This window comes from Anopheles stephensi, chromosome 3, assembly GCF_013141755.1.
Source record: "Anopheles stephensi strain Indian chromosome 3, UCI_ANSTEP_V1.0, whole genome shotgun sequence".
NCBI classification, from domain to species: Eukaryota; Metazoa; Arthropoda; class Insecta; order Diptera; family Culicidae; genus Anopheles; species Anopheles stephensi.
In genome coordinates, this window is record NC_050203.1 from 37960203 (window position 1) to 37984757 (window position 24555).

Genomic DNA, 24555 nt, shown 5'->3' on the forward strand with positions numbered 1-24555 from the left:
TTTCACACCAGCAAATATGTCATAAGCCAGCTGGAGGTTCAACGAGTTCCCGCGGTTGGTTGGTGAAAGTTGGGCGATGGTTTTCCAAAAAAGTTCCCATACATTTCAACACCCTGTGAAGAAGCCGTTCTAATCCAACGCCACGAGGGTGTTGCGCTGTTGCGGGAAAGGCTTGGCAAGGCCGCTCGGAATGGAGTGTTTTTGCGGCCACTTACACCTGCACATTAGCAGTTGACAGCTTAGACATGCAAATTGAAATTGAAAATCAAGAGCTCGGCCGTACTTTCTTGAGAGTTTAGACGAGAAATCCTTAGCGCACGATTTTTCTTTAACTTCAACACCCTAGCGGAGTGTAGGTGCTCAAACGAGTGTGTCGCTTGAACCCCTCTTTAAGAAAAATCAGTTCCACCGGTGGAATGAATTCCTCGGGATGAGCTGCTTCTTGCGTGGCGTGCTCTCGTGGCGACAATAATGTTTGTGATTATCTGTAATTGTAGTTCCCCCGGCAGCTACTGCCTCTTCTCGGGCGCCGTCTCATCGCACCGGGCTTTAATGTAATGTAATCACGTGTTGGAACATATGTTTGGCAAAATTATGTCGACACCCAACGAGGACGACCGAGGTCGAGCACCTTCGAACCAGAAATCCAGCAGCCCTGGTGTGACAGGTTCAACAAACTTAACCTCCAAGGCACAACGATGGCGGAGTCGTCGTCGTACGATGTGCTCAACACAAATGTCCAAGGGGGATGTACGTTTTCCCATTTCATTGCATCCGGCAGTTGGACATGCTCTGGTGGGTGCTTGGGGTGTAGAAAAATACATTCTTACACAAACACGTCCACACACACACACACACACATACACGCACAGAAAATCGATTAATGGATTAGCGTGGAGGTGAAGAAATCGATTTTTCCCCTGCTGGCACCAAAATCCACCCTCCATTGCAGCGCACATATGCACACAGCCGATGCTTTAAGAAGCCCCATTCGTAGTAGCTTAATCCATCGTGACACGGTTGTGCTTGCTGGCCTGGAGGGAGCGAATCCATAGTGTTTGTGTGTGTGTGTGTGTGTGGGCTGTTATTGTTCTTCCGGTGCCTTTTTTCCTACCGCCAGTCCAGACGATGCCTTAGCGCCAATGTTACACCAAATGAGACACATAAAATTGTATGATGTTGTACGAGACCGTACGGATGGCCCCGGTCTATGTGTGCGTCAGTACACACCACTTTATAATCCAACGGCACGCTTCACCACCAACCTCAGAAGAAGGATGTGTGCTGCTTTTAGACAAGGTTTCAGCTCTAAATACCCTCCAACTCCAACGAATGCAAGGGCCGCGAAGCGCGTAGAACCATACGGTACGAAAAACATCCACCGGCTCGGCTCAGACAAAATCACGTTTTATTCTTTCCACTTGCGTTTTTTGTTGTTCCTGTTGCCTACTTCCTTCCTAGCCAGGTTCAACAAAAACGCAATGAATTCCCTTGCGGCGCACTCACACGCTGCGTTCGTTACGTTAAATGAAGATGAATGATGTAATCAAACTCGTGTGAATACACCCGAAGCACACGCAAACTCACGCAATAGTACGGCCGCGAGTTGGGCGGAGGTTGGGTAAAGCCCTGCACCGGATAAATAAAGGAAACAGAACACAACTCACCGCCAAACACGTGCCTTTCGGCTGTCAGCCCAACCGAAACCCTTGCCAGAGTTTCCACACCTCATCATCGCTTTCCCAACGCGAATGTAAATCGGCAACCCAATCGGAGGGACGCAACCAAACAAGGGCACCACCGAAACATTGACAGTTGGGATTCGTGGGCAGGCATCTCTCGATTCACGGACGAACGAAACAAAAAGCAATCCATCCATACCCGAAGGACGCGAAAGAAACCCCACGAGCGTGGCAGAGTCTTCAATTGATTGTGATGAATGTGTGTACAAATTAAATAACATAAAAAGTACATAAAAATAATCATCAATTCCACGCATTCCAGTGTGCACGACCGGCGCTACGTGCTCCCACCTTGTGGCGTAAGTAGATGGAGGCGCGATTGCTTACATTGCGGCCCTCTTTACAAAAGTGGTTGTGTTGTGAAATTATGTTGAGTGTAAAAAAAAACACACACACGACACAACAACAACTGACAACCGACCTGTGTTTGAGGTACGTGGCGTACGTGAGTTTATGAGCTGGTGGCGTTTGCCCAAACAGCGTCTGCATTATGCAGCAGTTACGTGGAAACGGTCGGCTTCGGTGCGGTGTGCTTGTGTGTGTTTCAGGCAGCAAATGGCAAATGTGGCTGATATAAATTTTATGAATTACAAATCAGATATTGCGCGAACCAACCCCCGCTTTCAGCAAGGTGGCTCCGCTTATGACGGGGGGTGGGGGGGGGGGGGAGCACTGTTTGCCGGCCGTAATTGAGCAATCTGTCTAATGGATGGTGGTTTCAGGTCTGTTTGTAAAGGATACACATGCTTTCTCACTTGAGGTTGATTTTGCTCCACGAGTGGTAATTTACATCGTGCTCTGGTTTGAATGGATGGATTGATTGTGGTCAGTGTGTGATCAGTCTGGGACGGGTCTGCATGATGGTAGGCATAATTTAAGTGCTGGATGGATCAAGCCCTAAGCAGAATGAACGTGGGAGGCCTCTAACACATCGAATCTGCTGACTGGACCATAAAAGAAGCTAAGCGCAGACATTACACAGGGATTCTGGCCACGTGAACGACCTCAAAGGACTTTAAGGAAAGAGGCGTCCATTGTCATTCGCATGACATGACCAACCCACAGGAGTCTGGCGAGCTCAATTCGCTGCAAAATGGTGAGATCATCGTATAGCTCGCAAAACTCGTCATTGTGCCTTTTCACATATACGGGACCAAATATCCTTCTGGGCAGCTTGGAGGGTTTCGTCCATATCTCAGACTCAGTGAAGAAGTTTCCTTAGGCCGTAATATGCCCGATTGGCAGCCAGCACCTTTACGTATAACTCAACATCTATGTTGTTTTTGGTGCTGACTTGCGTCCCCTGATGAGTGAAGTTTTGAACGACTTCAAAAGGGGTGTTCACTTGAACTTAGATTCTTATATGATGGTAAGTTCGCTTGTGGTGCCACTATCATTATCGACTTATGGAGTTTTTTACATTCTAGATCAGACATCCTCTCGCGAGGTTCTACAGTTCTGGACCTCGAGTCTCTGAGGGCCACATAACCTGCCTACCGGAAGAAACGCCTCTGTCAATATAAACGCGAGGGTCCTTCGAAGGTATCTGCTTTATTTGCTTATATTATGATTAACCCCTGCTCTTCACTATCATTTTGCAACAGTTTCATGTTGCTGAGTATGTAGGTAGCAAAGTCACTTTATTCCTCGCAAGTATTCCTGTAAAACTTCCTTGTAAACTGTCATTTAAAAACATAATTACAGGTTCCTTGTCATTTAGTTTTAAACACAACCATTCACTTATTACGTCGACAAGTTGGTGGCTCTAAGGCTCTTTGTCCCGGTGCTCTCAAACCGTAACGAAAGCTTACAGCACAGGTAGTGTAACGACCATAACGATGCTCTTCAGCTGGTGACAACCGCCAACCAGGATACGAGCCTTTCCGAACCCGAACCGAAAAAAAAAGAACCATTCCGTCATTCCGTGCCAACGCTGGCATGCATCCGAAATCGATACATTTAAAAGGTCTCGGATGGACGCACGGCGCTCCTTACTTGGCCAATTTTTGCATTTTTGCCTTCACATGCGCTATCTACTTTTATGATTGTTTCGAAACTTCTAGCCCTAGTCCTTTGCTAGTTGATATTCACTGCGGCACGAGCGCAATATCGTTTAGTGTTTGCCTAAACGGTCACCGTGTACGCTAGCCACCCGCGTCGGAATGGCTCTGGGGTCCGGTGTCCTGCCCATTTATTTGATCGCTTGACGCCTGTTTGCCTTTTGCCAACAGTTTCGCCATTCATTATTAGATGGGTTCTTGGTGTGGTGGTAATGGTGGTGGTTGTTGGAGCTGCACCCGAAACCCAAAAAAGAATCATCATCCCTTCCAACCGTACCAAGAAGGGCTGGCCTCACTTTCATCCCGAATGTCGACATTCCACAGCCCAATTTCCACACCAAAGGGTCATCTCCTCTAGTCTTGCTTTACCTCCTCCATACATGCGCACACACAGACACGTGTACACGGCCTTGGAAAAGCCTATTGTTTAACGTAACCTTTATGCTCCAGTCCAACAAAAAAAAACCCTCGTGACGCTTCAAGCCGTAGTTTCAAAAAAAGGAAGGAAAGGCAAAAACAAACTGCCTAGCCTTTTTTTCACCCAACCGTCCAACAAATACCCAGTAATAGGGCATAAAGAAAGACATTCATTCGCCTGTCCCCAGCACCATGGCCACGGTGGGCGGTAGGTGTTGCTTTTGTTCCAGCTACCAGCACCGTTACCACCACCGTTTGCTGATACAATGTGGTACGGTAATTTGCATAACATCAGATAGGAGTGGGCAGAAACGAGCATTTGTCGATAAAGGTGAAAGCGTACTGAGGCGGCGGGTGAGGTGCGCGTAGGTTTGGGTGCTCCGTGTGGATGGCACGGAACGGATCCCAGTTGGCAATGGGCGAATTTTAGCTTAGGAAAATGAGAGAACACGATGACTGGACGAGGGAGTCCGAGGAAAAGCGGGAGCAAAAAATCAAAAAACAAGGAGAAGAAGCAACGCGTGGCAAAAAATTAGTGATATAACCGAGTTCCGTTGTAAATGAGATAATTTGAATTAATGGTGTATCTTGGCCCCATTTTCGTCGTCATCGTCACCGTTGTTGTCATTGCCCGGTGCTTTGCTGACCTCTCACGTGGCGCCATCGCGTTTTGGGCAATCCCACGGCAAAACGCTCGTTATCTTCTCGCATGGCGGTTGTTTCATTCCTCCTGCTGGCCATACCAAACTCACTGGACTTTCCTTGTGCAGTGCTCTTCCCACAACTGTCTGTGTCTGTATGTGTGTGTGAAGGTGAATTGTCTGATTGTGTGTTCTTGCTTTCAGGAGAATGGATGGTGCCCGAGGCGTGAAGCGATTGCAAAGAAAAAAGTATGTCCACACAGGCAGGGGAGAAGGAAAAACAAAAACAAAGGCTCCTTGGTCCAGAGCACATCCGGAAAATAGTAATGACTTGAAAACACCCGGAATAATAACACACACCCCAACGCCCAGAATCCGGGAAATTGCAGGACCAAAGCAAGCGAAGGGACAAATGGTGGAGGGGCGAGTTGGGTTGAAAAGTTTTTAAATTAGGTACTGGATTGAAAGTGGGTTTTTCCTCCTTTTTTCCCTCACAAAGAATTCAGCAGAATGTCCACTAGTGGCCGGACACTTTTGGTAGTTAGTATTTTTGTTGCCCGCTTGGCCCGTGTCCCAACCGCCCTGGGTGTGGGATTTTTATGGACCAATTTGCTTTCGGTGCGATAATTGAGCAAACACTTGGTGACACACTCCGTCGTGGCAGCACGGGGTGCCGGGTTTGATTTAACGGCTTCACTCGGGCCAGCTGTATCGTCGTCTGGTGGAACAATGTAAGGCGGGAAGATAATTTTTATAGCATGTTTTTCCCATTTCTATTCTTTGCACATCACAGAACGTTAGCAGCCGAAAAAAAAAAACATCACCATTTATCAGCCGGCTAGATAAGGGCCGACATTGACATTTTGGTTGAGAGAGACCCCGACTCCACGTCGAGGACAAGAACAACTCCCCACACACACACACACAAACACAAATGGACAAAAACCGCAACATTAATTGCAAAAACGTTGTGTGGCGTTTCACTCGCAAATGAAAAGGCCTCCCAGTTTTACACATTCTCTTTACGCTGGTGCATGTCCTTAAGCATGCACCAGCGCAACCACCATTCAATCCATCAAAAGCGCACACGAGCGTACCGGGCAAAGCTATAAAAGTGCCTCACATCACCTGAGCGATGCATGCACCAGTCGCTTAGTTCGTATGCTCGGAGAATGGGAAACCGAACCGAAAAGGGGTGAAATACGCGGTGGTTGTGGGTTCCCTCGCCCTCCACTGCAATGCACTGCTCCGTTCTATCTGCCGCCTGATGAAATGACTGACATTCCCAATAAAATATTCAGAACTTTTCTATGAATTGAAACCGACCGTTACCGAGCCATCGGAATCGGTGATGCAGGGCAAACCCTCCGCTAATGGGAGCAATCAGTCGACTAATGTGTTGAAATTTTACCGTTCATTTCCTCCCTAGAGGGATAAAGGGATGAAATATGAATTCCCGGTTCGGCTGCATTCCACACAATCGGGAGGAGTTTTTTTCCCTTCGTTCGACGTTCGAAATTGATGCATTTTTTATCGGACTAAACTGGCCACAGGTATGGCCAGCGCAGGACCGGATCGGACGCTGTTGCATTGCTTTTATTTACTCTCATGCGTTTATCCACCAAGCCGAGTCGATTTGGGACGTGTTATCGATGCACACAAAGCTAAATTACGACGGCTTACCCGTCCTGCTGGGAAACTAAATTTCATTACCCTGCCCCCTAAATGCTGCCAGTTGGATCGTCGCAGTATCGCCGTTGTCAGTGTAGTCGCACGTTCGGTGTAATTACTGTTTTGAAGCGCTCTTTAAAGTGTAAGAATTTAATTTACTCGCACAAACCCCATTTGGCACGTTTGAATGGAGGCGTTTATCGGTATGGTATGGTGCCAGGATTTCTTTTGCTGCTTCGAGAAACCAAGCTCAGCATCGTCTTAAAATTACATTTACGCTCAGCCGTTGCCATCTTGAGCCGGGCATCGTACCACCGTTCGGCGCGTTCGGCGGTGTCAGCTGGTCTGGCAGAGAAACACCTGCTAATGACAATGTAATTTTCCTAATGGAAAATTGCTTCGCTAAGTTTGCTCGCACCCACACGACCGCCCCGGCCCACCAGTTCCCGGTCCGACCCGACCGGCATCGTTCACAAAACTTTCCCGTTCGACAGGAACCTGGGAAGCGTGGGGAGGTGGGGGGGGGGGGGGGAGCCAGGGGTTGGGTTTTCTCTTCCAAGGCACGATAGACCTGTCACTCATCCACTAAATCCTCCATAATCACACACCACAAACCATCATCCGGGCAAGTGCCCGTCCGTCGCTTCTTCGGGCTGTGGCGAAGAAAGGAACCATGCCCACACACATGGGCCTCCGTGCAGAGGGCTGAGGACGAACCGACGGGCCGTGTTTTTGGGCTGAAGGTTTCGATTTTAATTTGATCAAATTATCAAACCTTCTTGCTGACAGCCCTTTCGGTCCCGTACCACCTGATGAAGCGCAGGACGTGTTCTACGTGTGATGAGCTTGTCTAAACCTTGAAGACGAGCTTTTCTGACAAGGAGATGGGCGAAATCTATCAAGCTAGTTTTTACGTCACACAACCCAGAACCGGAAGCGAACCGGAGTTGGGGGGGGCGCCGGGCGATCACGTCACGCAGGAAGTGAGGACGGTCGGATTGTAAAACATGGAAAAGGATTAAGGCAATTACGGAAACATTGCGCACACATGTCGCCCTGCCAGTAACAGGTAGAACGGCGCAGAATGACGAAGATTGAAGCCCACCGTGTTGTAGAGCTGTTGGTCGACCAATTTTCGGCGAACCACGCGGTCGGTCCGGGAAGTCGGAGAAGAGGTTTGTCTTATCATAAATCTTGCCCTGTTCGGATGATGTTTGGAGGGTTTGGGGAGGATGAAATTAACAAGGGATAGGAAATAACAAATAATTTCTATCGGGCGTGCTATGTAAAACGCACCTTTGGAGTGAGGGACATACTGGCCATAAGAACGTCAAACTTTGAAACGAGGCCCACCCAGCCCCAGTCAAATATCCTAACAAGCGGTGCTATACAGCCGCCCTAATGCTGCTTTTTTGAGCCGTCCAAACAACGGCCCTCTGCTCGATTTATTTGATTAGCTTACGTCTTGCTGCTGGCCTCAATCTTGCCACCTCCATCACGGATCCCCCATCGGCCGTGTAGCGATGATGTTTGGTTTGTGATTTTTTAATCGTAAACACACATTTGTCGCCATGCAACCATTTATCAAATGGAAATTGCTTTCCCGAGACACAGGCGGGAGCCATGTTTTGGGGCGACCTCGCCTACCGTCAGGATCAGAACAATTTGCTATTAAGTCTTTTACAGACCACAGCAGCAAGCAGGGAGCTGGGTTCCGGATGGGACGAACAAGCTGGGGTGTGCGAAACCTGAGGACGGTAATGTTTATGGAGATTTATTAGCATTCTCATAACTCGCCCTCTGACTCGCAACCGTAACTACTTCGGCCAGTTGGAAAATGCAGGCCACCCGCCACCCCCAATTCCAGATGCCAAACTGCTTCTCCTTTGCCTCCGTTACCGCCACTAATGAAATCTTCTTCTTCCCTGTATCTTCCAGGCCAGATTCTCTTCTAGTACGAGACTCAAAATTTGGGCATTTCTAGCGGAAGTTCACTGACCGTGGTAAGACGAAGGAAGAAAACCCGGCAAGAAAAAAGATCATTTGCTGTTGCTTGGTGTACATAAATTTTAATAACGTTACACATAACGCTGATGGAGCAAGTTTTGTCATTCGGCCGTGTTTGTCGGGTCGTGCGGAATCGGATCGGAGACTTCGCACTTCATCGCTCAGTTCGCTCGTCTTCCAAAGGTTCTCAAAGTTCGCTCTTCGTCCGCTTACGGAAACAGGATAGTGTAGATTGTGCCAGAAATTGTCTCAAAGCCCTACCATTACAACACATCCACACCAGAACAGTTTCTAGCTGCAGTGCGTTCCCATTGCCAGCAGTTCCAGCTCCATACTTTGCCCATCACAGCAGCCCACCACAACGGCGCTGACGGTAGAGCGCAAGCGACCCTTCATAAAGCTTCGGCAGTGCTCGGTCACCGGGCAAGGTAATGTAGCTAAGGTTATTATTATTAAATATCAAAAGACATATTTTGTTTGCTTTGCAGCTGCTCCAAAAACAACGCCCTCAACAACGAAACCGTACCGAGCACTGTTTCCATCTACCCTGGTGGCGTCGTACGGGTGTACCGAACGATGTAGATTGCCGAGCGCGGAACCGAACGAGCGAATTTTATCTTTCATTTTGAGCAAAGAGGAACATTAGGTAATTTATATTGCTGGAAATTATTTCATTAGCATGATATTAAAGTGTTTGTGTGATGGTGCTTGCCGTGATGCGTCCCATTTGCCGGACCGTAACCGTAATGGACCTGTTAAGGATGTGGCTTTAAACGGTATTTACAGTGCCCACCCAACAAACCGTTCCATTTAAGGCTTCACCAAAGTGTCGTTTTAGATAACCGTGTTGCGGAACGGCAGTTTTCGAGAAAAATGGGCCAACCGCGCCTTTAAATTTCAACCATTTTTATATATTCATACATCCTACTCTTATCAAATGCCCCAATCTGGCCACTTTTAAATCAAACCAATCGTCGTGAATCAAAGTGAATTGTGTCGGGCCCGCCAAACAAAGCACATCGACGCGTTCGCACGTTCGCGATGCTATCTTGAATGATTGGCCCCCGGACGTGGGGCCGAGAGTAAAAGCAAGATAAATGGGACCGTTTTTCGCGATTGAATTTTGGCGTGAATTTATGATTATTTTAGCTCGTTCCAAATGGGTTCTCAGCTGGCAATCCCGCACACAGCGTCGTGGCAGAGGAATTGCGCTTCCCAACAACACCCAACATCCGTATAAAACAAAGCGCACGACTATTTCCCCATCCCATTTTTGGCGCTGTGAGCGTTGGATGAACGATGGCCATTTTTCAATGCAATGGAAATATACTTGCCCTTTTATGACTAGACTTGTTTACGTTCTTTTACTACGATTTGCTGGACAAAGGTGCCAAATGTGTGTTGAAGTAATGTATTTTGTTTTAGTTCATAAAATTGTTGTCTGAACCGATAGAGCACCTTACTCTCTAATTAATCTTCCATGATAACGAAATTGTTTAATGCTATTCAAAATCCGCAAAGAAGTGTTTCGATGTTGCAAGAGTTAAGAAAAGGGGACGGAAAAAACGGAACTCAAACGCAAAAAACAATCGAAAAAGGTGAATGAAAAAGACAGCAGATAGTGGTAAATTTTCTTCTTTTTTTAAGGAAAGATCCACGTAAACGAAGCGAAAACGAAAAATCGTAACTTACCACCGCGGTTCTCGCTATCCGCTGGCTTGACTTGAATAGCACGGTTCATCTGCAACGAGAGAAGAGAGAAAAAGGGAAAACGAATGTTAAATCTGATTTTCATTAGACCTTTCTCGCATTATGCTTTACGACCGCGGGAGTTCCGCGGGGTTGTTATCGAATGAACGCAATAAAATTGTAAAGGCATAATTTAGGCAGGCCGCTTCCACACCTAACCCAGCATCCCAACAAAGCCGGCCCCATCGACATTCCGATGTGCTGCGAACAAGACATTTGCACTCCGCGCGCCACCAACCAAAACGCGCGCCCGAACGAGTGATTTGCAATGGAAAATTGTTCCCTTTCATCGAGCAAAGGCGCCCGGGCGTGGTGTAATGGGGGCAAGGAAAATTTTAATGTATTCTGGTTTTTAATTTATATTCAATTCCAGCATCCTCCACGCCAGGCTTTCGCGCCTTCATCTCGCGCTTTGTATGCAAAACCCGTGGAAAAGCCTTGTTCGCGCCCTCCCTTACCCGTGCAAGACTGTGGAAATGAGAAAGCAAAAGCCACTCATTGCCAGTCGGTTGCTTGTAAGCGGCATGTTGAGGCGTTCGAAATTGGGGAATTAAATTTCCCATCACCGCAACAAAGAAATCTTCGACACACGGTGCCGGAAGAAGGCACCGCCGAGATTCCATATCACAATGTTATTCCGACTGCGATCGCGAACAACTTTGAGCGCCCTCGCCGGCTGGTTGTTTAACGAGAATGGTAAAAGGTTTCGACCGGGTTTTTTGTCGGAGTAGCGCTTTCGGCGGTGCCTGGATTTGATGGTAAACTGAAGCACTTTTGTACAAAACACGAAATTACGAAACACTACACGAGCACAGTAGTCCTTGAGACGCTGAGGCTGTGGAACAAAGAGGATCACAAAGGCTGCGCTCTGTCAAACATGGAACAAGACATCGAACATGACGAGTTCGATTAGAGGTGACTTTTCTGTCTGAATTTCGTAGAAATATTATCCGTATGGGTCTTATTAGTTTTATTCTACTTCATCTTATTGAGTATTGATCTAGCAGTCCCTTAGCGTGCGGTTCAAGGCTAAGAGGCGAATGACATATCAGAGACTTAAAGCCTCTATGAATAAACTATAAGCAAAATGTTCTGGGTTCCATTGGAATTTTCATTACAAAATGACAGAATTCTTAATTTTACTAGACGTGAATGTTTTAAGTAAACAGTTGATAATTTACTTAGTAAATAGATGAGAGTTATTTAAAACAAATTTTGTCCGTATTGTAAGGAGACATTGCTTAACATTTTTCGTTACAAAGACGAAGACGTTCAGGACAACTGCGAACCATCCATCTTTAACGCCAGGATCTGCACCATATTAAACGCTTCCCAGGAATGTGTTTTAATAAATTCGCACCCACAATTGCGGTTCTTTCATTTCGTTTCACAAAAGCATTTTAATTCCTTCATCCAACTTGCCAACCGCTTCTCAGTGCTATTGAAGTATTGCTGCGAGTATCCGAGCAATGGATGCCAATTGTAAGCGGTCGAAGCGTTCGTACGCCACAAGTCTCCGAGCGCTGCGCAAGCCTAGCACAAACCACAATGAAGGAATCTGTTCCGCTGAATGTGTAAGCATTTAATGACTCGCAGCTACGCCACGGACGCCAAATTTATGTTCCCATCTTATCGCACCCATATCCGGGAGTAATTGAATCTTTTGCATAATTTAATGTTGTTTAGCGAACATAATGATGCTGCAGCAGCATCGAGCAACACGCGGGCAGCGCTTTTAACGGCCAGTCAACGGTGTATCAGTGGCGCATTTATGGCGACTTTCTTCTCGGCGTTTAGACAGTCGCTCGCTAAGAGTCGCTCCCAACATTCAGTGCTTTATAAAATGGTGTCAACGCTTTGCGGTTAATTAAGCTTCTTTGGAGTAATAACGCATAGAATGTTCCTTGGTCAGCTTAACGTAGCTTTAAACCGACGCGAAATTGCTCCGCTATGCTTAAAAACACCTTACTCAGGTAGATTGCTTCATTTCCATCGTTAAAACAGAGCCAGTATTACGCGGGAAGCACATTTGCCCCATGCCCAGGGATGGTAATTATTTTCATAAATAGTCACATCTAATTATTTTCTCTTCCATCATTCACAATTATCATTGGCGAGGGTAATTTGCCTCGGCTGCTTGCTTACTTTCCCCCCATTTACAGGTTGTAATCTAAATCTTAACTTATTCTGCAGAGCATTTCTTTTTTCTGCGCTCAAACTCTAGCCAATTTTCCCAACGGATGAATCCTTTCCCGCTCGTTCGCGCTGGACACGGTGCGTTCTTGTGCAATTTCTAGAATCGCTTTTCTTACTATTTGTTCGCTCTCCCTAGCTTGTGGGCGAAACCTTTCCAGACTTCCCAGTCTCTGCGTACCGTGTCCAAGATGATGGAGAATGTTTGCTTAATTTTTTAATGCATTTCTCTACTCAGCCAGCTCAGGTTGGGGTTGGTTGAGTGATTTTTTCCTCGGTGTATTCTTGCCATTCCATTTTCGCCTTTGCCAGTGCTTCGTTTATCTTGCTCGCTTAACTCCCCGTAGGCCGTCATTTTTCTGTGTGACCGTCTTAAGGCAAACTACCGCACAACAAACAGCCGCCAGCCAACACTATTCCTCTGAGAGGAAGAAACGGAGATTCTCGGCTACGCACCGACTCTGCCTTCCAGTGTGGTCGGAAAATTGATGGTGAAAAAGTTTTCTTCCTGATCCTCACCCGTTTTGTTTCTCCACCAATCCAACCTAACTAGCTGTCGTCTGATTATGAAGAGTTGAAACGAGGGTAAAACCCTCGGAGCGGGTTGTGCTGCGCGGGAAAAGTAATGCAGAAGTTTTGGCCCGGTCCTTCGAGAGCAGTTTGGCGAGGGAAAACGGCACCAAACAGCAGCCTAAAGTCGATGTCAAGTGGCGAAGATTCGCCTTCGACTAATTAATTAATTACTAACATCGATTCAAATCGCGCTCCGCAGCAGGAACCGCCACCGAACGGAAGCGAAGGCCTGCCCGATAAGAGTTTGGTGCGAAGCTCGGTGATGGTTTCCCGCCAGTTGGCCACAAGGGCAATAAATAAATTTTCAAAGTGAATGATATATGAGGACGAAGCTGCGCTAGTTTCCGCTGATGGCGAGTCTACACTGCTGTGCGCCTCGATTATGGATCGATTTATCTGCCTCACCAAACACTCTCATTTTCAATCGCTTCATCTTGCGCCATCCTGGTGCGAGGAGTTGGCTTGGGGCACGGGCTTTTCAACGACGAACGCAACTCGCGGCCGCTGAAGTGGGAAAATGGAAAAAGTAACCACACGTACACACGCAAACCGATTCGATGGAGTATGATTTACCAATACGGTCTGGGTGGTTGCAGGTTGCAGAGTTCCAAGCGTTCCATGTATCCCGAGCGTGCCAGAGAAGGTTGGTGGTTGCGGCACAGCACCTAATGGTAGTAAGCGGTCGCGAATGACAATGAAACAACTGCCCCCAAACCGGCCGTCGGGGGTGGTGGCCCACGCAACACAAATACACATCCATTAACGTAATTAGCTACCATTTATATTATGTTTCAGATTATAACAAAGTGTTTGGAAGAGATAAGGACCAGAGCCTGAGGGCTACGCTTCGGGGAGCGGGGCTACCTTCGGGCAGGGGTAAGGAAGTTTATGGCATTGTTCGGCTCCAGGATGCGGTTCCAGTCACCCGGAATATTGGGGAGAAAATGAGGCCGGTCGCGCTGCGAACGGTTTGGTTCTTCTTCATCCGGTATGGGCGACCCAAAGCTGAACAGAACGAGCATATGTCTTGCGTCGGAAATGCGTTCACTGTGGACGATGAAAGCAGAACCTGGTCCCAGGCCACGCTTCCCGTCGCTCTCGTTCATCGTTCGTAAATCAACTCCGTAAACCCCACGGCCTGAGGGTGGTCTTGTGTAACTCCACGTTTTTGGAGGGTAAATTGCCGAATGGTTGCCAGGGACAGTGAGTTTTGGAGAATCGTTGCACCTGCAAGGACACTCGGCCGAGCGGCAGGTCCCTTTTAGGTGTAATAAAATATAAATCAATCGCTCGGACTGGACTGATCATCATAGCCTCGGTGGTTGGATGGGTTTTCCTATCATGTCGTAAGCAAGGGAGAGAGCGGAACACGCGCATTAACTTTGGGGTGTTCAGTTTAGTCGGTCGCTTGGTAGAGCTACAACGTTGGCTATTGATTTTTTGTTGTAGGTTACTTCACAAAATGGACTTGCTATCAAAGGTGATTAGTGACAGGTTGATTACGATGTACGGGCTTATTGCGATGGTTGAGGATATTTTAGTTCAATCGTGATAGGAATCATGTCCGGCTTTATGTGTCCAGACTTGTCGCGATTGCTCTTAAACATTTAACGATGTGTCGGGATATTGAAGGATCAGAATACTGTCTCGATCAAGATATTGTCTCAGTTTTTTTTCTTCCAGAGCTACCAAAACATAAGACGACAGATTATCTCGGACTAACGAAACAAGATGTAAGTCCATGACACAAAACGACACGCCACGATACTACTTGTTAAGCAAGAAAACTATTTCCGTTGCATTCCGTGCGCCAAACGAAACCACACATTCCAGCTACCATGCGAAAATTTCGAAATAAATGCAACAAAACGGTTGAATGCTTAAGCTTGTCTCGATAAGGCAAAGTTTTGCTCGGGAACAACACCACCGTATGGCATTCGCGCAGTCCAATGGTCTCCGTGCGGTTCGTGTACGGAGCAATTAAAACGGATTGGATTGCGATAAAAATCCGTCACCTCGGAAGTATGATGCACATCGTTTGCCGACCGTTCGTACTACCCGCACGCGCTCTAGGCGGAAACGGTTCCAGAACTGCCCGAAAAAGAAACGCTGGAATGACATTGTTTTCCTGATTGTAGTTTTAAAGATCTTGTTCTTGCCTGCACCGGCTTGCAAGCTTGGTGGAGTTTAGCGAACGAAACCGTGCAGAGGACGTTAGATTCTTGAACGAAAAGATTACTGGACTCTCTGTCTGCTGTCGCTCTACCTTTCGGGAACAGCAACTCGTGCCTTACTTAAGCGAGGATTTGTTTTCGATCGGACCTAACGGCGAGCGAGGCGCTACTGCAAAGGCAAACTTTTTCCCTCATTCAGCAACAGTGTTGTCATTAAGGATTTAAGTTGTTGATCTTACCGGCTCGGCAGCTCTGCAGCCACGGGTCGGTCGGTCGGTCGGTCGGTGTCGAATGAAGCGCAATTGTTGGACTTTGCCTTGTTCGCAGTCATTGTTGGAGCCAATTTAAAATAGTTTTCCCTTCTGTGAGCTCACGGCGAGACACTTCATGGACCGTCGTTGTGCGACTTCCGAAGCAGATAAAACTGGAGGAGTTAAGTCGACGACGACGGAAGCCACGATACGGACAGGAGTAAGTTAGGGTATTTCGTTAGCCTGTAAATCCCTCATTAGTGCGGTCGTTCCTTTAGAATGGGACTTTTATAAATGCAAAAGGGGAGAACAAATGCAGACAAAAACAAGGCTCTGTTGTGTAGTAAACAATATCGACAAATTTGAAACTCTAAGCGATTTAAGAAAGAGACTACAAATGGAGGATTATGTATAAAGTGTTCTGTGAGATTCTCTTTTAAATCCTTAATTTTCACTCAAAAACAATTAAATTTCTTATACTGAAATATAATAACTAGATAATGTGTGTTAATGTTTGGCTGAATGATTCTTTGTTCCTTGTGTTTACTGTACGTCATCCACAAGCACTCATTTAGCCAACATCGCCTTTCCTTTCTATGCTCAAGTTTTTCCCATCACACAGCACACAACAAACCGGCCGACCAGCCAACCAGCCAACCGATTCGCTCAAGTAGCAATACCCTCAAAAGCGAACATAACCACAGGATCGGAGTTCTGGTTTCATGTGGTCTGATCTAGGCTTGGCGTCTTCGCTTGATGAGGCACATTAGCGGTAGCACGGAACGACTGTTTATGTCGCTCTGGTTTTGTAACATCGATCCCCGTAATGTTCCGCTCTGCACCGTACTTCTGCATACAATGATGCACAGTACTCTCCTCACCCCAGCCGCTGCCAAAGCCCTCTTCCGATTAATCCCTTCCCAGAGCCAGGAAGACAGCGATCCGGAAGGGACAATGTAAATGTGTGTAAATGAACGCTCTTGCGCTTCGGTAGCGTTCGAGTGCAGGACAAGTGCGCCAGTGAATAGAAATGCCATCGGAGCGAATGGCGGTGGGGGCAGATGCGGATGCTACTGCACTACGTCAACGATGTACATTGCATACGTTCCCGGATGCTTTCACCTGCCCCGCACCCTCGTTCGTCCTGCCGTTGTGTGAAACAGCATATGAGGGTGGAGGGACAGACCGACCAGCCGCCAGACCGGAGAGCGAAGCAACGAATGAATATCCTGATGACGTGCGTACACGTTCCATTCCAGCACGCTTTCATTTCTGCTCTTCGGCTGCTACTCCAGGCATTTTCAGGTTAAAGGGCTCCGTGGCATTACCTATCGTGCCTACGACTTCTCTCCGGCGTTGTCTGCCACAGGTTGTGCATCCGACTGCATGACGATGCATGTGCATTCCATACCGGATGTTTGGCATAACGTTAGGCACCGGCTTTCTAGCTTCTAGCCGCTCCGCCACATGCCCATCACACCTCGGCTGCATCTCGGCATCATCACGTGAGGACACGTGTGGAAAATAGAAAACAAAACACACACACACACATACACCAGCCATGTCCCGACGAAGTCAAACCATTTGATCTCCGTTAAATGCCAGCGACATTTTATAAACGTCAACCGAATTGTTTATTAGTGCAATAATTAATGACGGCTTGTGCCGATGTGTCGTGTCGCGGTATGAGCTATGGAGAAGATAAAACCGACCGATATCCGTTTAACCCTGGAGAGCAGCGGAACGGATGAAGATTTATACTGCCGAGTCGGCTTCGATATTATCCTCATTAAGGTCGTCCTATCATCATAATCATCGACAGTGACATCGATTGCACAATACCCAGCCGGGCAGCTAATATTCATACGCTCTGGACCGCTTTGATGGACACTAATCAACAGATTATAGGGCACGATTCCCGGTGACTGGTGAGCTGGTATGGTGTGGGTAGTTTCCTATTGTGCTTTGTTGATGTGGTCGTGAATATTGCATAAAGTTCGAATACACGAAGGGAGGATTAAGGGAATTTAATTCAACCTCCACAACACCTTGGACAATATTGAAACAATATTGTAATTGTAGCATGATGCAAAGAGGCCGTGGTTTTTATCCCGACTCCGATAACGAGCAGGCCCCAAGTATTCCTGAAGCAACGAGAAAATGGCTACCAATCAATGGTATACGGTGAATGACGCTAAAAACCTTAATCTCCAAGAGCACTGTTTTACAAGCTCCGTTAAACTAGCCAGATCATCTTTAACTCCAGCATTCGACCGACAACTCTTTAAAAACCAGGCAGCGGACCGAAAATAGAAACAGTTTCCATCATCTTACTAACAGCAGCGTCCGCCCTGAACCGTGTCTCTCGCACTGCAGCCCTGCGCCAGGTCGTAGACCGGGCCGTAGTCGGCCACTCCACCGATCCGCTTTAGGGATTAATGGATTGTTTTATTTATATAAATAACCTCTATTACTCTTCGGTATGCTCTTTGAGGGCTGTGTTACCGTTCGGTTCGGCCTGTCGATGGGATAAAAGGAACACGGGAAACAAACACATACACACGAGTCTTCGGTAGTCGTTTTCGGATTGCAAAAGGCCCTAAACATCAATCCATCCGTCTTGACCAGGTCTCCCGTAAATGACCAACCAGACCGGGGTTTTCTGGTTTTCGTTTCTACTTTTTACACGATGAAGGCGAACAGTGTCCTGGTGCTGTGTGGCCAGGAGTTCTAGCTCCCTCGTGCTCCGGTCCGGCAGCTGGGCAGAATTTATTTATTTAGGCGAAAAAGGGAAATAAAATTTTCCACCACTTTCACGGATGGTTCCCCATTGGTTTGGGGATGTGTGTTGGAGTATGTTCGCTACCTTCAATTGAATGTGTGAATGTGCTCTGGTCTTGGTGTATGGAGAAAAGTGCTTGCTGGTGGAGTGGCGCACCAGGTAGTTGGTGTCCTTACAAAACTTGGATTAAAGAACCTTAGCAGTTGAAGTTGTGGAAAAGGTGCATTTTTGTATTAGTATTAGCTTTAGGGAGTCATGTTAAAATTTCGGCACTAACTACCGTACTTTTAGAGAGCATTAAAAATAAGCAGTGGCCAGGAAAATCCTACACCCCGTACGAGAACCTTTAACTTGTTGAATCTCATCGTCACTTCATTTCTGCCAAAATTCTATCCCTGCCGACAGAAAGATTAAAGTAAATAGAATTGTACCGAGCTTGCTAAATGAGGTTTCCACTGAATGCGTGCCCGAACTCAACGAAAGGTTTAGGCAAGCGGTAATAAACTCATTCACCAGCAGACATTTCAGTTGTCGGGTACGGTGCGGCACCTTAGCTATGGTGCTCCTTCCTTGAGGCAGCATGTTGTGTGAACAGATCGTACAATTTTCTGACCCAACATGGTGCACCCCACACGTACAACTTTATTAACACACATGAGCAGAACGAAACAAGCGTACAGCTACATCAGGATATGTTTTTTGTTGCCTTGCGTTACGCATTACAGATTCTTCTGTGATCTTTTAAAGGTAGGTGGACTGATATTGAGTCCGAAAACTATCATTTTTTGGTACTATGAGGATAAAGTTTTCAGTTTTAAATAAGCCCTAATAATGGTACACTTAGGGCTTACTATCCGTGTTACTTCTCCACACAAAAATTAACAGACCATTAAAAAGCAACACTGCGCCTTCAGCTAGCCGGTGCACTTGGTTCTACCGAGCGCTAAAACCGTTAATGGGCATAGTCATTTGCCATTCGGCAGTCTAGCTACTTCGATAACCACACCGTGGAGCTCTGTTTCGCTACCAACCAACGCCCCAACTCCCTCACGACCGGAACAGAACGCCGGAAGGAAACGACTTTCGCAGCGGGCACGCCGTGGCGCAAAAAGGAAAAACGAGCTTATAAAAACCGGAAAACCGGAATATTTATGCACTCACTAAACATAAAAATCTCGAACAACAGACACCATCGATTCAGTGCCGTTCGGTGCGCTCGAAACCACAATACCACCGGGCGGTGGACAGCGGGAGTAAAAAATCGCTAAGCGAATCAACCCGAACGGGAGAGCATTAAATTAAATACAGAAAAATGCTATTTGTCTTCGGGGGCGGATTTATGTATAAACACACAATAAATATAAATTTCGCCACCAAATCCGTTGCCGCACGGAGGTTATTCTTTCTGACTCGCTTCTTTTGCATGCTACGGCAGTAGCGGACGACGTGTTGGCCGTGGCGGGTGAGTCTGTTCCACAAAACCGAACCTACGCCGGTAAGCGTGTGATGGGAGCATACAGGAACTCGAATAAAATTAAAGCAACCCTACCCAAATAAGGTGTTGAATTTGTGTATGTGCGAGGTAAGCGCTACTAAACTTGTCGAATATATTGTCACTGTCTAGGCTTGAAACCACCACCCAGCGGTTACGAGTACGCCGCTTAGTGCGGTCAGTTGTTAATAGAGGTCAGGCAGGGATGAAAGGACTATCGAATAGTTTAACCCCACTCGCTTCAGGAACTTCAAAAGTCGACCCGGGGAGTGGTGGCACGAGTGTTTGCGAACCTATTGAATTTAATAGTGTCGGCCACGGCCCACCCATTTGTCGTAAATTTCTGCACCAAATGCACAACAGCCACGCTAGCAGGTTGCGCCCTTGTGCGCCTCTCAAAGGGAATGCATTTTGAAATTGACTTCACACGACCGCCTACCAAGAGGCTTCTGATAGCAGGAAGTGCTTTGGAAATCGCACCGAGAAGCCGAAGAGAAAGCGCAAAGAAAAGGTTAAATTGTAGCCCAACTATATCCACACAAGAAATTGTTGGTGGCCTCGGACAACTCGTACTCGATAAAAGGGGGGCCTGAAGAGGACGAGTTAAAAAGACCGGATTCCTCAGGGATTATTCTTCGATTTCGAGTTGGTTTGTGATGGCCCAGCACTGTCCCCTACTGTGCCTTTCAATCACACCACGGCTATGACCGACAAACGACAAACGACCGATAGGATGAAGCCATGCTCCGTCCATCCTTTTATCCCCACTGCAGGCTGACCTTTCCGTTGCAATAATCGTTAAATTATATGATTGGATGGAATGATCTCGTAAAAGCTCGTAGCTGCAATTGGGCGCCTGGACAACCTATTCGCCTGCGAAGCCGGTGCAAAGCGAATGCCGAAAGTGCTGAAGTAAGTCAAAGTATTTCGCCGAAGCACAATTGCCACTCGAGCAAGGACTTTCGATATCGAAAACGAACCCGTCGACACTCGTTTTTCTGACATTTTCTTATCCTCCCAGTGGTTGTTGTGTTGTTGAGTTGCCTCAGTTCCAGGGTTCTGTTGTCCACTGTGATGTCCACTCGAGTCAGTTGGAACGGGGTTTTTTTTCTCTCTCTCTCTCTCTCCTGTTGGTCGGTTTATGCCGGCCTCCTTAGCGACGAGTCCTTTTTTCTGTCGATGTCGTTTCGTTGTCGTTGAATGTTGTGCTAAATGTGAAGTGGCTTCCGATGGGTTCTCTGTCTCTCTCGCACCCTGGAACTGGGTGCTAATCCAGCCGGGGTTTGCAGCAACACTGTACGGTTGGACCGTACGAACACATCATCATCATCGTCGTCATTGACCATTGGCGACCGTTTGTGCTGCACGGTACCAGATATAGTAAATCCTTTATTTACTGAGGATTTTATAAAACACCCGAATACGACATTCCACACCGAGATGGACACACATTGGCCGGTTGTTTGTGGCACTTTGACTATAGCGTTACCCCGATCACATCCTCTCGATGTTAGGAAATGGAGTGTCCTCGAGCGAACGTTTTTTTATCTTTCGCCCTTGCTTCGAGTCAAACGTTCCTTTATTAGACGAAAAAGTTAGAAAATTAGATTCTCAACAAACGAGCACTTCACCGTCGAGGTTGAAGCACGCAGCTCATGTTTAGTGTCGATGGCACAAATTTATCATCGTCACAGTGGCGTACTGAAGGGCGTTTCTCGATCGATGGGAAAACTTTTCAAATTATCTCACAAAATCGTCAAAAATCGATAAATGTAAATGATGCTTTGCGAGTGCGAGCGTGGTGAGGTAGCATGCCCAACCTTCTCAACCCGAGACGCCGGGTCGGTGGGATGTACTCATGCCAACTGTTTTTATTACCCTCATATTTCTTCCAGCTCATCTTCCAGCGTCACCAAGCCTCCTCGGCCCGTTTGCTACTGGTGCACTTGAATACCGAGGACACTAATCATGCTTCCATCGGTATTTGGTGGTGGTGGTCTTCATTACATTTACCCTTAAAGATTCACCGCCCCGAAGGCCACATGCTTATGCTCGCAAAAGTTCTAATTTCCATTCTAGCCATGCTTCACACACCATAACGCTCTCCCTTAGCGTCGTCCAGTAGGGCGACGCAATAATACAGGCGTTTTGGGTACTTTTGGATGTGGTGATGATTCAACCTTAGCAAAGCTGTCAATGTTGGTATTGGTGAGCTGCCATTTTTCCGACCTTCAACTTCAGGCAGGGAAAGCCGGAGAGGAACGCTGGAGATTGGGTTACCTCCCAAAGAAACCAAAACCCCTACCACCACTACCCGGCCAGGTACTCGTCAGCAAGCAGTCACCCCTAGCCAGGCAATAAGGATGCCCTCGCCTGATAAAGTATTCTAATTTCGTACTCTAACGACATCGCTTTGACAACGGAACAAACCTCACAAGTGGAGGGAAAACTGGCAAAACCGACCCTGTGGGGTGGTACCATCCTATCCACCGGGAGCGTTGTGTGCGATCGTAAAGCATTTTAAATGGCACAATCACATCGCTGGAGGGTATAAGAGCCGGTCAAGGTAATACGGTTTTACATAATCTTTATACTTCATTCAACTTAAGGGCGTGAAGTAATATTCGGTACTTTATGCCATTTTCTGCCGGTTTCATAAATTTCATACATTAAAACATTTATATTAATAAGAGTTCTTGTACAAAAATTTACTCTTGGCGAAAATTACTCAACATTCGATCCTTGTCCCAAATTTCGAATGTACCAAACACCAATACTTCTACTGCTTGGGAAAGATAAATATTGAAATATCCTTCACCAAATACTGCCAAGTCTACCGCAGAGTACTCGTTCTGGATATTCCCCGACTGTCTGAAAAATAATTGAGCCACCGCCACTGCCATCATCCATCTTCCGATCCCACCGTTCGATACAGGCGGCGTTCGTTTAAAGCAATCCACGCCCCGAGGCACGTCCCAGTTCCTCACTACTCCAGCACTCGCCCACAGCCCTCGGCGACGGTGTTGATCTGCTGATTCCGGATGCCTTGGTTTTAATAATTTAAAGTTAGCAAATGAAAAGTTTCAAGTGTGTTCCGAACCGATTCTGTTTCAATATTCGCGTTCCAATCGCTGCTTTTACGACACTGACGACGACGACGACGAACGGTTGCTATCAATAATTTAAATTATTTCCAGAAGATTATAGGGGTTGACAGTCGTTGCCGTCAGCCGTCGTTTGCGCAGTGCCGGGAGAAAGTTGCTTGCCGAGAGACGGCTGTTTGATGAAGCAAACTGATAAAATACCGCAAGCACCCCTTTCAACCTGACCATTTTCGACATCCAGCCCTACCAAAGTTGATGAATGTGTGATCCATTTTGGTAGGGCCGATGTCACGGTAACGCACGGTTGGGCCATCCAAGGGACACCAGCTGCACGGTACCTCGTATTGTGACATGTGAGCAACACGTCGCTCGGAACAGGTCGCTGGCCGCACTGACACTGACGTAGATTACTGATTCGAGTTGAGAGAGCGAGTTTTTTCCGATATCAGCGTGTGTTCGTTATCTGAGCGTTGTCTAGGTTTTTTTTTTAAATGAGGGTTCCTAACCGACGTCGATATTTAATAGGGGAGAGAGATGGCACGGAATCGAAGCACACACCTGAAGCGGTTGGGAAAGGGAATTGGAAAGTGGGAAGTGATGGCACGTGTTGCGTGAATGCTAGCTGTCATTCTAATGTAACCGCACCCTCACCCGACCCGCTGGCAGCTGTCCTTCCCGGGCTCCGTACCGTATCATTCGGAGTTGAATAAATTATTTTCCACCCCATAAAAACGGCACCGTTAACCCCTTTTTGTCGCTGTACATGGATGGTCACTGACATAACCAGGCGGTGGTAGTAAGGACGCAATAGGCCAAAGACAAACTAATCACACCCCCAAACCGCTTCTTTCCGCCGCCAACACCCTTCCGAAGGAGGCTCGTGTTTCGAAAATCGAAGAAAACAAAAAAATGTGATATTGTTCCGGCCGGACATTCCAGGCCAAAGTTCGAGATACAGCTCATAATTACAGCAATTTTGGTTTCGTGCTTCAACATGCCCGAGGTGGATTGGGTCCCCTTTTTCTTGCGCTCGAGCGTCCTTACCGAAAGTGGCGTGGCAGCGGCATGGCACAGCACGACAAGTAAGTTGCTTTGCCCGAAGCGTTTTCTGGCGTTCCGTTAAGAACCAATGATGGCTCAATTTCTTTTCGAGGTTAAAGTGTCCTTTTCCCGCGCTCTTTATTAAAGTGTGCCATAAATCATTCAGCTGATTGGAAATTAGAACACGCACAGCGGGAAGATTATTGCCACCAGTGTCAGCCGAGTTCCTTGGCTAGGCGAGGAATACATAAGTAATCAGCCGCTGAGGACAAAGATATTATTAAAGACAGCTCGAGCTCAAGAAGGTGGAAAAAGGTGTCCCATCGGAACCGAACGGGGCACATTCACGCACATACAATTAATGGGCGTTGGGATGGGAAAGAAAATTTGGCTTGTGAGTTGTCATCTGGCCGTCAAAGTTGTCCCACACGGAAAGAGTTCAGTTTTGAATTATTCATCCATTGTGCTGTGGCTGGCAGTAATTTTTGAGATGTGGAGCTATTTTTGATATTTCCCAAACTTTTCGATTTCTAATGTCACATCATTAGTATTTCTTCTATTAGAAAAATTGAGCATCAATGTCCTGAATTATAACCCTCAAGGGATTCAGATAGCTCAGACCTGTTTAAATATCAAGAAAATTAAAACACGAATGCTC

At 47.0% G+C, this 24555-nt stretch overlaps 1 protein-coding gene across 34 annotated transcripts in view; it reads right to left on the bottom strand.

Annotated features, from left to right (window-relative positions):
• Window positions 1–24555, bottom strand: part of LOC118511858 (CUGBP Elav-like family member 4) — a 345265-nt gene that overhangs the window by 130213 nt on the left and 190497 nt on the right. For all 34 annotated transcript variants that reach the window (XM_036055408.1, XM_036055406.1, XM_036055422.1 and 31 more), the window contains one exon: window positions 10231–10279. In XM_036055408.1, coding sequence (XP_035911301.1) covers window positions 10231–10279 — 49 coding nt within the window. The remainder of the gene's footprint in view (window positions 1–10230; window positions 10280–24555) is intronic.